The following is a 15,138-nucleotide window of genomic DNA, read 5'->3' as shown; positions in this document are numbered from 1 at the left end:
CTCCCAAACGAGGTGAGGCAGGCGGGTGCAAGGGAGAGGGCCTTTTTGGTGGTGGCACCCCATCTAGGGAAGAGCCTCCCCAGTGAGGCTGGCCTGGTGTCATCACTTTGATCTTCCAGATGCAAGCTGAAGGCCTGTCTCTGTTCAGTCGGACTTTTAAAAATGGATTTATTATTATTTTTAAATGAGCCGTTAGAATGTCTCGCATTGTATTATTATTTTTAAAGTTGTGTTGTACATTTTTATGTTCAGTGTGTCTTTAACGTTGGGGTGATGTGAAAAGCCCAGAGGACAATTTGTTATGGGACGGCTAACAGAGCTGGTGGTGGTAGTGATGAGTTGGGAAGGGCCAGAGGTTGTGGGGAGACGGACTGCGGCCGGTCAGGGTTGACCTGGGCGGCACAGCTCTGGCTGGCAGCTGTCGAACTGCAGATCCCATCAGCCAATATTCGGGGATGATGGGAGTTGTAGTCCCAACATCTGCAGGAGGGCCGAAGTTGTGCTGCCCTGGTGGGGACAATATTGAGCTAGAAAGGTCTCCAACTTGGGAGAAGGCAGCTTCCCACGGGTAGGGGCCACCCTCCCCAGCAGACCCTCCTGAGCCCCTTACAAAACCAACCCCTTCCATGCTGAGAGCCTTCCGCCCCCCCTTCCCAGTGCTATCAGGCCAGTTCTGGCAGCAGGCCAGGGAAGCCTGGACCCAAGGGGGAGCCTGGACCCAAGGGGGAGCCTGGATCCAAAGGGGAACGGGAGACTGCTGGTCAGAGGGCCCTTTAATTTATTTAAAGTCTAGCAGGTCTGTCCACTCAGGAAAGCAGAGCCTACATAAGAAGCTGCCTTCTACCGAGTCAGAACCTTGGTCCGTCTAGCTCAGTATTGTCTACACTGACTGGCAGCAGCTCTCTAAGGTTTCGGGCAGGGGTCTCTCCCAGCCCTACCTGGAGATGCTGCCAGGGACCGAACCTGGGACCTCCTGTGTCCAAAGCAGAGGCTCAACCACTGAGCTACGGCCCCCTCCCCAAAGGGGAACATCTTACAGCGCTGGCATGTAGTTGCCCATTCAAATGCAAACCAAGGGGAGCCCTGCTTAGCAAAGGGGACAACCGCTCTCCGCTCCAGCCTGGTACTGGGGCCCAGGACCAGCCCTTTACCACCAGCGGCACTCCACTCAGGATTGGACATTGAGTCGACTCTCAGGTTGCCGGTCATGACCTCTGGATCGCCTGGACCCTGACAGTGGGACAGTAAAATACTGTGTGGTTGGCAACCTGAACCCTGGGGTCTCTCCCTACAGTTGGTGACCGCAGGGTTAGGAGGTGTGGACCTACTAGGCAGGAAGGGGCCCGACTCCCTCCCACCTGGCTGCCTATTTTCTTTCCCCATGGAAATGTCGCTGTACCCTCCAGTCAAGCAAAGGGGGTTCTGGCAAAGTTACCTTCTCACTTCCATCTCTCCAGGCACCTCGAGAAACCAGTCGCTGTGGCCAGCACTTGGACCAAGCACAGATCTATCACCGGCTTCAAGGTTCCCCCCTTTTCTTCTTCCAGAGTGCGGCATCCAAAGCTCATTCCTTTCAACATCAACGGGGGAGCCGGAATGGAAACGGCTGGCCCGTGTCCGCAGCGATGCTTCGCCGTATCGGATGAGAGCGGTCGCGGTTCACGCCTAACTCTGCCCGTCCTACCCGGTGATTCTGGGCATTGGTTTTGACAGGATCTGGGGGGAGCATTGTGGGGCAGATGACGGGGCCGGCGCCAAGTCTGAAGGGAGTGTGTCCAGTGCTCCTTTTAACACGGGTTCCTGGAGGTTGTGGACTACCATTCCCATCACCCCCACCACAGGTCATTGCAACTGGGGACTCAGAGGGTTGTAGTCAGCATCTGGGCATCCCTGAGGATACCAGCGCTGGTTGTGTCCTGTCCCGCAAGAAAGAATTCCTTGAAGGTCAACAGTCAGCAAGGAGAGATCAGTTTCAGGACCCTGGACAGCTCTGTATGAGCAACTGGCCCCAACAGGGACCCGAGGCGGGGTGGGGTCTTTTAAGTACCCCTCCCAGACTTGACGGCACACTTTGCCTTTCCCCAGACTCTGCCTCTCTGCTGGGAGTTTGGAGATCTAAATAAAAGGGGTAGGCTTTGGCCCTCAAATCTAGTACCCTTTCTCCAGTCCATCATGAGCCTCCCTGGGCTGTTGGAGCAGCTGTACAGACTTGGAAGAGCACCCAGGAAGCTGCCTTCTACTGAGTCCGACCCTTGGTCCACCTAGCTCAGGACTGTCTACTCTGACTGGCAGCGGCTCTCCAAGGCTTCAGGCCTCTCCCAGATGCACCTGGGGATGCTGCCAGGGGCTGAAATCTCGGACCTTCTGCATGCAAAGCAGATGCTCTACCACTGAACTACGGCCTGCTCCCCGTTGAGGTACTTAGGGTGCTTATTTCTTGGGAACTTGGGCTCAGGGGAAACCTGCTCGGGGGAGTCTCCCGTTATGGGGTTTCTGGCTCTGGGGCTTCCTGGCTGGCAGGCCCCATCTCCAGGGTCTTCTCGGAGCCTGAAGTGGGTCTGACTTTCCACCTGGACTCTCCCGCCCCTTCTCAGAGTCTGGCCCAGAGCTACCACTCAAGGCAGGGGTCATCACGGAGGGCGCCCTTTGCAAAGTCCCCTGTGGGGGTCACCCAAACACTGACCCAGCGGAGACCCCCCTCAGAGGAAGAGCCCATCCCAAGCCTGGACCCTGTGACCGCTCCCACTCCAGAGCCTTCTGAAATGGTGGCCCCCTCAGAAAGAAGAACCTTAGAGGCCTCTCGACCCAGTGTGCCCTCCTGGTAGCAGGAGACCCCCTTTATCCCAGGGGCACCCACTGTCGGGTGAAGGCATACCTGTTTGATCGGGCTTCTAATCTGTGCCTCCCTTTGCCACCACCTACTACGGAGGTCTTCTCAGCTCTGGCCTCCCTTTTCCTGTCCGCCACGCTGCCTCTAGCGAGTCCCGAGTTCTGTTTTAAGTACACTACGGTCCAGAATGTGGCTAGCCTCCTCGAGCATCCATCCATGGGGGGGTTGGAAAACCGGGATATAAATGGCTCCCGTGATCAGTTCTCCTCCATCTGGGCTGAGGGGAGAGGCCTTCCTGGACCCAGGGAGGCAGAATCCAGACAGACAAGTTAGTTCTCACTTTCAGAAGGAAACAGTGCACCCACCACCCGGCAGTCAGGTGATTTACCCAGGGGATTTACCGCGTTCACCCAAATTGAACTAGATCCTGGATTTAAGACGACCCCCTTGGAAAGCAGAGGCGAAATACAGGCTACACCTGCCTTTACTCCAAAGGAACAGGACCCCAGATTTAAGGTGACCTCCCAATTTCTAATACCCCCCCCCCAAAAAAAATTCCTTGGAACCAACTTAGTCCTGGATTTGGGTAAGTCATACAGTCACCCACAAGTCAGAACTGCAAAATGCAGTATTTGCCTTCTAGTTGCAAGGCGGCGGGGGGGGGGGGGGCACACGACACCACCTGGGAAAGCGGCTTAGCATCTCTGTGCCGGATTTTCGCAGGGGTCCTTACGAGGGCCTCTGAGGGATATGAGCCTTCCCTAATCCCAGATTTCATTCCGCTTTCTGAGGTGTGTCTGCTCGCCCTGGCGGTAATATTCGGCTCTAAATTTATTACGCCGCCTTAGCGATCCCCTTTGTCTTCCTGGCTCTTTCTCCCCACCTGCTGCCTGGTTTAATATCAAGCCCGATTCAGCCACGCCGAGGCGGCTTTTGTGCTCAGAGGAGGCCTCTGAAATTCGCCAAGATGGGGTGCTGGTGACGTCCTCCGCCATGGCCAGCTTAAATAATTTTCCTCTGACGGCTTGCTAATGGTCTCCCCTTTCCGCTCTGCAGGACCCTCCTCCTCCAAGTGAGACAAGCCTGGGGGAAATCTCGGGGTTGCGGGGGGAGATGCAGGGATCCTGCCCCCCCACCTTCCCCCATGCTGTTCCCAGCTTGTGAAAATTTAAGGCCTGCCGCAGAACAAAGAGACTCGGAAATGTTCTACTCTGGGAAGCCGGTGTAGCCGAGGCCTCGAGGAGAAATAGGCCGCGGTTATTTCTGGGTCCCCTGGGAAGCCGCGATTCCTCTCTCCACACCGTACCTGCCAACCTTTATTTGCAAGCTGGGAAATCTCTCTCGTCTACTGCAGGGTTTTGAAGCCGGCGAGTAAGACCGGAGAATGCCACACCCCAGGTTCCAGTGGAGGCTGCAAAAAGCCTGCTGTTGAGGTGCAGGTCCTCATTGAGGTTCTCAGGCCTCCCTTGTGCGTACATACAAGCTAAAACTGCAGAAGAGGGAAAAGCTACTTTAAATACCTCTCAAAGATGCCAATGTTTTCGAAACAGATCAAATACAGATTGGGGGTGGGCGGTGGGGGGGAGGGCTTTGGCATATCAACCCAGCATCTAGGCCCGCTTAATTATTATTTTTTAAACTTCTGAGCAGTTGAAATGTTTGTGAACGTTCCGTAACACCTCAGTGACCGAGCCAATGGCCAGAAAGGGCTCTTTTCAGCGGAGCTCTTACAGTCGGCTGCTAGGGAGGTTTCCACCACTGCGGCCTGATCTGATTTTTGGAGTTAAATCAGCAACGTTGCTGCTTTGCTGTTGTACTATACTAACACGCGCAGTCTGCGATCGGATCGGATTGGATACCTCAGTCCCGCGTCGAGTCTGCCAGGAGCCTCCGAGGATTATCCAAAGCCAGAGCTGACACTGCAGATGTACGGATTCAGGAAAGACTTGATACATTAAAAGCAAAGGAGGAATGAGTGGGCAGGTATCTCCCACCCCACCAAACTGGAGAGACCCCGAAAGAACAGAACAGCAGAGACCAGAGAGACGGAGCGTTTCAAAGCCTTTATAGCAGGGCTGTCTACGGTGTATATTTCTGTGCGTGTCTATGTAGGTAGCTACATAACTCGACACACCCACATAGGTAAAGACAGATTAGACCGACCTCTTGAGATTACAGTCCAAGGCACTTTTTCTGTGTTTTTACTTTTTTGATTCTTTACAGTGAACAGGTTAAAGCCATTAGGTGTGGATTCAGGCATGATTGTTTCTGGGGACAGAGCCGGCCCGCCTGGCGACGCTTGCAGGGTGGTGCCCGCGGTCCCTTCCCACCTCCCTCCCCCGTTCTCCACCCCCCACATCTTAAAGGACAAAAGCCCACCCTCGAAGCTCAGACCTGTGTACAAAGAGGCACACTTGTGATGGGAGAATGGGCCCTTGCCTACTTGTGTGGGGGGGGGCTGCCAACCTCCTCAGATTAAGTTGGTCTTAGGGAGAGGAGCAGCCCAGGCAGCTCTCTTCGGGTCAGCTGGCAACCCTTAAGAGAACACACACACACCCCCGCCTTGCAACTAGAAGGCAAATCTGGCTGCTATGTGAACAAACCTCCTCCATTCCAGAGGAGAGAAAAGCGAAAAGCCCCATCTGGAAATGCTCCTTTCCTTGGGGGAAACACGGAGTTAAACAGACTTGGGACCAGTTCCCATCTGCCACGCAGACGTGCCGCTTGCCCTCTTCTCCGCCCCGGCCCCGTACCCCAGGAACAATCATGCAGGCAGCAACGGTGGTCCGGCTGCCCGTCTAAAGCCAGCTTGTTAGATTTTAAAAAAGTACTTGAAAGTTACAATAGTCTCCTTTATAATATAGCAATATATTTCATAGGTAAAATAAACTATGGTTATGCTTTCCCCTAGTAATCTTATTTTTTTCTCTCCTCCTGTTAAATAAAAAAAGTGAGCGGTGCAGAGCTCCCTACGCCGTTTCTGCACCGAAGCCCGGCGTCGTCTGAGAACAGCGAGCGTCACCGCTGGCGAGGTGAGCGGCTTTTCCGGCTGCTGCATCGGCCCCTCTCGGATGGGACGGAGCGGGTGGGGGAGGCGTTTGTGGGCCAAAAGGGTGGAGGACTGCTGGAACGGCCTTGGGACACAAAGGAACCCTCTTGTTGCCAAAACCTTCTCGGTGGTGATGGTGCAGAAGCTGATCTCCCTGTGGTCCTCTGCCCCTTTCCGGACGTTGGCTGTCTGCAGCGTTCTTTCCACAGAAGCATGAATATATCCTGGCTCATTGCTGAGAGGTGGTGCTGGAAAGCCCAGCTGACGCAGGAGGCCAAGCACGGATCCGTGCTGAAGACGCAAGAAAATGCGGGATTCTGGGAAGGGTGGATCATCGGGGCAGAAGGCAAGGATTGTTTGGGGATCGTCGCCGCCCGTTTGGAAAAGGATCTTGTGCTTTTTCTTGACCAGATGTTTCGATGTGCTAACCCTTCTGCTGTGGGGGGAAAAAACCCCACCATCTTCTCTGGGCACGGTCCGCCCTTATTTGCAGCTTTGTGTGCCTGGTTGGCTCAGGGCCAGCAGCTTAAGTGATGGAGATGGCTTGTTAAACATTTGCTCAGGGGCTCCTGGAAGGTAAATACTGCTTGGCATTATATTTCCTCTTTGCTCCAATGTACATGTGCAGAAAGAGCACCTGGGACCAGTGTCCCCTCTAAATCCCTCCCCCTGTCTGTGTACAGAATGAGTTTTGTTCTGGGCAGCAGTATCAAGGCAGTGCGTGGGCACCTGTAGTCAGAGTGGGGCCTTCCGGATCCAAACCGAGTGGCATCTAAAATTATCGGAGTGAACGCACACTTCAGAATCTTCCCTCCACCTAGCAAGGTTGTACAAGAGGAGGAAGTGAAGACAGACCTTTTCTCCACTTTGCCGACAAGGCAGAGAGCTTCCAAACACGAGGGGCAGTCAATCGGGCGATTTACCCCACCTATAATGGTCACTGCTGAAAGACCTCCCCTCCTGCCTTTCGTTCACGTGCACATCAGCTGCAAGCCGGGTAAGGCATCATAGATGCAACTACTTGATCAAGGGTCTCCTGGTAACATCTTCTATTCCGCACAAAAGATCTGCAGAACGTGCTCTTTTGACGAGCAGTCCTGGAATGCTGTTAAGCGTGGTGCAGCCCTGTGTACATTCCGTCCCCTCACAAACCTAATCTGAGGTTGGCTGCCCAGTCGGAGAAGGTTGTTCAGTGGAGTTCACTGGAATTTTCACCACCGCCTGTTTTTACGTTTTGCCTCCTGGGCCCAATGTGACTGGATTGGCACCTTCTCATTTCCAACCAAAGTCAGCCATTTGCGTGGAGGCCAATGCAAGGCAAATCAGGGGCACACACCATAGAGATGCAGGGATAGAGCGCCTTCTCCATTTGCATGACGGTCCCGCCGGCCAAAGGATCTGTTTCAGAAAGGAACAGGAAGTGAGGGGCTGTCCATTGCTGCTGCTCGGAAATCCCTGCCATGGGGGCAGGAGCGGTAGGAGAGAGGAGGCAGATTCGAAAATGAGGCACTGCCCTCCCCTCCCCCCGCCCGGCGGGCCACCAGGAGCAAATGAAAGGCTCATCCAGGCCTCCAAGCTGAGAATTTGCTCTTTCTTTGGGTCCTGACTAACCACAATTCACCAACATTGGCTTGTGGGGGCAGGCAGGCAGGCAGGCAGGCGTGTTCAAAGCCATTCAGTCCAGAAGCAAACTGACTCTCAGCCGCGGTGCTGGCAGAACGGGCCCTTTTCCCTTTTCCTATGTCACCCCCCCAACCAACCACCCCCCCCCCCCCGCTGCAAGCTGCTCTGATTTCTGCTTGGAATGGAGGAGAAAAGAATTCAGCACTAAATGCAGCTTGAGCTGGAGGGGGGCAGAGTTTGATCCGGAGAATGGCTGGGGATACACACCCCCACTCCTCGAGTTCCGCGCGCCCAAATCGGCAGTCCCTTCCCTGGCTATGCCTAGTTTGCAGGAAAGAGAGAGAGACTAGAAGATCTGAGCACACAGACCCTCCTGACAAAGCGTGGCCCTTATTTTTTAAGGCTGGGAGGAGATTTTTTTTTTAACCATTTTTAAAGAAATGAGGTAGAGAAACCTTGCTTGGTCAAGGGGCGGGGCCTCACTGCTGTCCAAGGTGCTGAAACGGAACAAAGGTCCATCCCAGGCTGCAGCCCAATCACAGCTTCTACTTGCCTAGCGAAACGCAAATCCCCTCTTCCGATACTTGTGTGTGTCTATATCAGGCCTGCTCAACTTGGGCCCCCCCAGCTGTTTTTGGACTACAACTCCCATAATCCCCAGCCACAGAGGACAATAGCCAGGAATTATAGGAATTATATTGTTGTAGGCCAACATCTGCAAGAGGGCCGAAGTTGAGCAGCCCTGGCCTATATCTTTGAAGGGAGTCATGGGGCGGAGGGGAGAGAACCCAGCCCAGATGTTCTTGGCAGTAGCTCCGAGCCTCCCCATCCACCAACATGCCAGGGGGCTACTCATCAGGAATTTCCTTGGCTTGAGTCCGGACTTCCCCCATGAACTCACTCTCTCGGCCTCCAACCTTCTTTTTTTCTGCAAGATCACCCTGGAAAGCGTGCACGGCATGCTGGGAAGTGTGGCCCTAGAGCTCTTCATGTGGGGCAGGGGCCCCCTCCATCACTCCTAAAGGGCCTCCCCAGCCCTGAGAGAAGCACAGTACTGTGCAGAGGCCAGCACGGTGGTCACACAGGACGCGGGCCCGGGTGGGCCCGATCCAGCCAGGCGTGCCTTCTGGTCTAACCTTGGCACAGGAGCCAAAAGCAAGCCGGTGGGTGTCGAATGCACTCGTCCCTAAAGCTTGGTCGGTTTCCTAAGCAACTCCCAGCCCAGGGAACACGCCACTTTGCGCTGTCGATCAGAAGCGGGCTGCCTCTCCTCCCTCCGTTGAATCCTTGGTACAATTTGGAAAGCCATGCAGCCGCTAAAGGGAAGGGAAATTTGACAAAAGGTGGCCGGTGGGGGGAGAGAAGGCATTGCCGGCTTCTGGGCAACCCGTCGCTGGCTTTTGCCGGCAATTAACTGGCGCCACGGGGCAGCCTGTAATTAATACCGCCGAGCAATTACACACTGGCGTTGGCTGTTCAAAGAGACATGAAATGTCACCTGCTCGGAGGAGCCCAAGCAGATCTCCGAAGGCTCTGCTGACGGGAGGCCTCCCGGCTGAGCTCTGGACGGCAGCCAGCTGAATGCATTCGGCCAGGAATGGGAGGCAGGGCAAAGGCTCCAAAGTGGGAGGGCTCTTTTGTCTGGGGGGGGGCTAGCGGGTGAAATGGAGAGGGAATTTGGCCTGTTGCCTTACAGGGGGGAGCAGAAAGCTCCGTCTGTGTTTGGCGAGAAGAAAGAAGGCGCTCCAGTGGGGGAGGGCCTGATCCACCACTAAGGCTGCGCGTGCGACGGAGCAGGGTCCCACTCGAACTGGAGGCTGTGCTGTGGGCTTGTCGACTAGCCCGTCTGACAGCAAGAGGTCAAACGCCAGGGATAAACCAATGCGAGAAAGGAAATGGGTCGGCCAGGAAAAGGTAGACAGAGGTGTGGGTGGAAAAGCCTCAGCAAAGACTGGCACTGAACGTTTGGGTCCTGTCTTCTCATTAGAAGACAGAACAGAGGAAGCTACTGAGTCAGGCCACTGCCCCACCGAGGGGAGGATTGTCTGCACTGACTGGCAGCAGCTTCTCCAAGGTTCCAGGCAGGAGCCTTTCCCAGCCCCGCACTGGAGATGCTGCCAGGGAGGGAACCTGGGGCCTTCTGCATGCAAAGCAGAGGCTCTTCTAAGACGGCTCCTTACAGCAGGCAGGGCTCATGGGTAGTCGCCCACCCAAACACAAACCAAGCCAGGCGCTGCTTAGCAAGGGGGCAATTCACACTCGCCACCGCAAGGCCGGCTCTCCTCACCCCTGCCCTTAGCTTGGGAAAGGAGTCCCCTCTCTCCGGAGAACTGCATTTCCAGAACAAAATCCTCTAGAGCAACTCACCTTCTGGGCAAAGTTAGTGCCAAACTGTGAATCTGTATATCTATGTAAGCAATAGATTTTTCAGAATTGATCTGGTATAATAATATTATTATTATTACATTTATATCCCGCTCTTCCTCCAAGAAGCCCAGAGTAGTGCACTACATACTTAATGTTTCTCCTCACAACAACCCTGTGAAGTAGGCTAGGTTGAGAGAGAAGTGACTGGCCCAGAGTCACCCAGCAAGTCTCATGGCTGGATGCGGGATTTGAACTCGGGTCTCCCCGGTCCTAGTCCAGCACTCTAACCACTACACCACGCTGGCTCTGCATATGAATGCAGAAAGCTACATTATACAGAGACAGAACCCTGGTGCACTAGCTCAGTATTGTCTTCACAGACTGGCAGCGGCTTCTCCAGGGTTTTAGGCAAGGATCTCTCTCAGCCCTACCTTGGAGATGCTGCCAGGGAGGGAACTTGGAACCTAGATGGGAATATCTCTTGCAGTGCTCACACTTCTAGTCTCCCTTTCATATGCAACCAGGGCGGACCCTGCTTAGCTCAGGGGACCATTCATGCTTGCTGCCACAAGGCCAGCTCTCCTCCCACAAGAGCCTCAAGACCCTTGCGGAAGAAGTTGGGTTCTTCTGGCCTCCACTGGGTTCTTCTCTCCCAGTGCCCCACCTGCTCTTTGCAACAGACCCAACTGGAACCTTATGACAGGCAGGAAGCACAGCAACCTGGGGAGGGGGCAGGCAGAGGGTGCTCTCACAAGGGGGCGGAGATGTGCATACATGTCCAGAGGCCCAAGGATGTCCCTATTCTACGAGGGCCGGAAGGGAGCTTTCCCTTTTGCAAAGCAACAAGCTTCTGGCTGTGAAGAGTGAAAAGGCAGGCTGTGGGGATAAGCCTCTGCTGGCTCTTCCCTTGCCCCAGGAAATGGGCGAGGCCTACGACTCTCTTCCAGGGGGCTCTCAACAAAGCTACAGTGCCCAGGATTCTCTGCAAGAAGCCATGAGGATTAAAAATGGCACAAATGTGAAACAGGTTTGTAGCGAAGCAGCTAACGAGCGCCTCCCCCCACCCACCCCGGGGCTGCGTGATTTTAATTTTTAATTCAAATCATGGATTTTTAATCCACTTTTTAGCTACTTGCACTCTGCTTCATGGCCCTCTACACCCACTGAGACATTCTGGGGGTGCGTCCACACTGCAGATTTAAACCAGTTCCAAACCGTTTTCGAAAAAGCCGTTCACGCTTCTCAGCGCCAGAGTCCTAGGAACGGACGCGCTGCGCGGGAAGCCTACCTTTCTAGCACTCACAGAACAGCCGCTATTTCCAGGATGGTTTGGGGGAGGCCGTGGCAGCGAGCAGGGGCACAAAACCGGGTCCAGGTCTAGAGAGCAGCTAGGAGCTTGGAAATCCCGTGACCATTTAAGACGGCACTGTGGCAGCCTCTCCGGCCGAGAGAACACAACTGGAGATGACCGCCGACACACGGCGAGGAATGTACGTTGGAGATGGTGTCCTGTGGGAAGACGTCAAAGCAGCGGTGCTCAACTGAAAGGGCCTGGGGTGGGTCTCTGGCAAGGCCACGGAATCTCCACCAACATTTCCAGACGAACTCACTCAGTCCTCTCTCGGGCCACCAGGCTGATCATTCCGCTGGGAGCACCAATGCCAGCTCGCTCCGGCATGCTTAAGGTGCGTCTTTGGCATGTGGCAGACCTGCAGCGTCCCGTTCAGCCTCCCGCGTCGACGCTGAGGGCCACCTCAGCTCCGGAGGGCACAGCCCTCGCCGGGTGAATGTCGGGCCTGCTCTTCGGCCTCGGCAAAGGTGATATAAAAAGCCAGAGCAGACCTGAAGGGAGGCCTTCTTTTGCTGGCGGTTGTGCAAAACGTTTGGTGCGTGGCCTACGGGAGGAGCCAGAAAGCGCCCGCACGAGGCCTCGATCCGTTTCGGAGCTTCCACGGAGGGGAGGGGGGGTCAAGGGGGCGCTTCTGTGTCTCCGAGGATTCCGCCGTCACTTTCCGCCGCCCTTCTTTGACAGGACGCTTGACAAACAGAGTTGGGGGAGGGAGGAAGCTGAGGAGGGGAGGGAGAGATGGGAGACCCCGTCGCCAAAGGCTCGGGGGCCACACAGTGGAATGGTCCCCCCCCCACCCCACTCCGCCTGGAGTGCTCCTGACCTTGGGTTGGCTTGTTTTCAATTTGAAGACCTGAGATTGAACGTGGATTCCCGTCATCCACCGGACGCCGAGGCCGCCACGGGGGGCTCAGCCGCACAACCACGCCCGCCCCACCCGCCCCGCGTCGAGGCACCAAAGCGAGAGCCTCTTGGGCCAGGCCTCGGGCGGCCCGCGGCCCACGACCCACCAGGGCCAGGCTGCCTGGGTGCAGCTCCCAAGACCCCCCGCGCGGCTTCCGTTGGTCCCGGCTCAGCAGCTACTGGAACTGGTGTAGGGGGTGGGGAAGGAGGTGGAGCTGACCCCGAGGGGGCTGTCCGAGAGCGGGGTCTGGGGGGCGCCCACGCCCACGCTCACCCCCCGGGCTTCGAGGATGGTGGCCAGGAGCTGCTGCTGCTGCTGGCGCAGAGCGTCCGTGATCAGCAGCGGCAAGGAATGGAAGCTGGAGGCCAACTGCTCCAGCTTGGACTCCAGGCCTCCGATCTGCTTCTCCAGGTCCTCGCTCCGGTCGCTCAGCTCGGTGATGAGGTCGTACATGACGTTCTGCATCTGGAACGGAAAAAGGAGAGTGACACACACGGGTGGCCTTCCTCCCTTGCAGGAGGCAGAGGGAGGCTGCCGGAAAACTCTCCCTTCCGTAAGAGGAGCCAGAGTAAGGTCAACAAGTTGTTGTTATTAATTATTATTATTATTAATAAATTAGTCATGACCTGACTTTTTATCTCTTTTTATGGGTGCTGCTGTTTGGTGCTTTTATGCTTTTTATGGTCTCCATTCATTTTAATACTCTAAAGTGATTTTACTACTACTACTATTACTACAAATATTTATATACTGCTTTTTGACCAATGTTTCCAAAGCAGTTTACATAGATATAAACAAACAAACAAACAAGTAAATAAGAGAGATGGCTCCCAGTCCCCAAAGGGCTCACCATCTTAAAAACAAACAAAAAACCCAAGATAGATCCCAGCAACAGCCACTGGAGAGATGCTGTGCTGGGGATGGAGAAGGCCAGTTCCTCTCCCCCTGCGAAATACAAGAGAATCGACACTTTAAAACAGCGCCTCTCTGCCCAGTTAGCAAAGGGGATTTTACTTTATTTGATTTATGTTTCTATACCACCCTTTGTCCTGAGACCCCGTGGTGGTTGATGGCAAGATAAAACAGTAGACTTCAGTCGAAGACAAGATGAAACAATAGAACTCAATTTAAAAACAGAAACACAGAAACAAAACGTAGCTAAAAACGTTAAAATTGCAGGGACAGCCCGTTGCCCAGAAGTCAGTGGAATTTTATTGTATTTACGCCTTGGGATGAGTTGTACGAAAGGCAGTATGTGAACCGAACAATGAACTGAATAAAAATAACTCCTGTTCCCTTGATTTCAATGGGACCTAGCCATTGACTTGGATCCGGCATTGCGGCAATCACCCAGTTAGATGCTGATCAACAGGATTACAAGCCTAGATGGGTCCACAGAACACCAGAATCCTAGAGCGCTGAAGTTGGAAGGGACCTCACAGGTCTCCTAGACCAGCCCCCGCAATCTCAGTGCAGGATGCCGCTACAGCAGGGCCAGGCCACCTCGGCTCTCCAGCTGCTGTTGAACTACAACTCCCATCACCCCCCGCCACACTAAATCATGCCTGGGGATGATGGGAGTTGTAGTTCCTGCTAACTGGGCAAAGAGGCACCTTTTACCGTGGTGACTCTCTTTATTTAGCAGGGGGAGAGTAACTGGCCCTATCCACCCCCAGCACAGTACTTCCAGTGACTGTTGCTGGTGTGTGTCCTATATTTCTTTTTAGAATGTGAGCCCTTTGGGGACAGGGAGCCATCTTATTTGTTTTATTTCTCTTTGTAAACCGCCCTGGGCCATTTCTGGAAGGGTGGTATAGAAATCGAATTATTATTATTAATAATAATAATAATAATAATAATAATAATAATAATAATAATTCAACAACTACAGAGAGAGCCCAAGTTGCCTAACCCTGGAGTACAGCATCCCTGACATATGTTTGTGAAGGAGAGCCCGTTACTGCAAGAGGCAGACTGTTCCGTTGTCAAACAGCTCTGAGTGTTTGGAAGCTCTCCTTCATGTCTGACCTTCGTTCTTTCGCCCATTTAGCAGAGAAGCCCAAGTCAGGTCCTCTGGGGCTGGGAACCGTTTCTAGACCCCCCGCTTTCCAAGCAGACGGGAAACCTGAGCACTTTTCGTTTTGGAAACCCCATGAACATGAGGACTAGGGACTTGGCTGGGGATGTGATTTTCCCAGGAAGCGCTGGTTCCTCAGCAGTCTCCGGCCAGAAGGGGAAGTATGTTCTGACACTTGACGGGGCAAAGCGGCCACATTCCACATTCCAGAGTTGTTTTCGAGCGATGATTTCCCAAGACACAGCCTACCTTTGATTGCTTCTCCACACAGCCTCCCCCACGCCTGTGTGACTCCGTACAACCCAATGGAGGCCAGCAACAGGAGGAGGAGTGGATGGGAATCTTAACAACACGTGGGGGAAGAGCAAAGAATGGAGGGGGGGGAAATCATGCAGAGCGGAGAGAAGCTGAATCGAAGGGGCTTATTTAACAAGCACGACGCATAATATCGCCGCAGCTTGCCAAAGGAACTCAGCTTTGTGCAAAGGACTGGGGGAAAAACAAGCCATACAAAGACCTCCCCCCAGGAGCAGAATGGCCACAGAGGCAAGAGGCAGCCACCAGGGAGCAAGGAGGGAGGCGTCACGCGGGTGGCGCAGCGGGATCAGGGCCAAAGCCGGCACGGTGTGGGAGAGCAGTGAACAAATCTCCCGAGGTTTTTGTTTTGACTTCAAAAGCAGCCACGGGAGGCCGGGGGGGTTAAATCTTGATCTCAGCAGCACTGCTGGCCAGTGCGGGGGGGGGGACATCTTTAACAACCCCTCCCAACAAGGCATTTCCAAGCTGGAGGTCACACAGAAACACCCTGAAGGCCCCCTAGAATTCCCTCCCACCAACTCGACGGAACCACTTTCCTTTCCGATACAGGGAGCTTTGTCTCCCGTGTAGGATGGAAAGCACCCCGTGGGGCGTATTGCGATCTCCATCACACAGGAGAGAG

General features: G+C 54.4%; 1 protein-coding gene across 5 annotated transcripts in view; it reads right to left on the bottom strand.

Annotated features, from left to right (window-relative positions):
* Positions 1-4,874: 4,874 nt before the first annotated feature.
* Positions 4,875-15,138, bottom strand: part of KCNN3 (potassium calcium-activated channel subfamily N member 3) — a 67,733-nt gene continuing 57,469 nt past the window's right edge. For 4 of the 5 annotated variants that reach the window (XM_053277569.1, XM_053277570.1, XM_053277571.1 and 1 more), the window contains one exon: positions 4,875-12,586. In XM_053277569.1, the coding sequence (XP_053133544.1) occupies positions 12,290-12,586 (297 nt within the window). In that variant the 3' untranslated portion in view covers positions 4,875-12,289. The remainder of the gene's footprint in view (positions 12,587-15,138) is intronic. The other variant, XR_008312164.1, reaches the window with a different exon arrangement.

Source organism: Hemicordylus capensis, chromosome 14 (genome assembly GCF_027244095.1).
Source record: "Hemicordylus capensis ecotype Gifberg chromosome 14, rHemCap1.1.pri, whole genome shotgun sequence".
NCBI lineage: Eukaryota > Metazoa > Chordata > Lepidosauria > Squamata > Cordylidae > Hemicordylus > Hemicordylus capensis.
The sequence above is the reverse complement of the archived record's forward strand: the minus strand, read 5'-3'. Positions and strand labels throughout refer to the sequence as shown.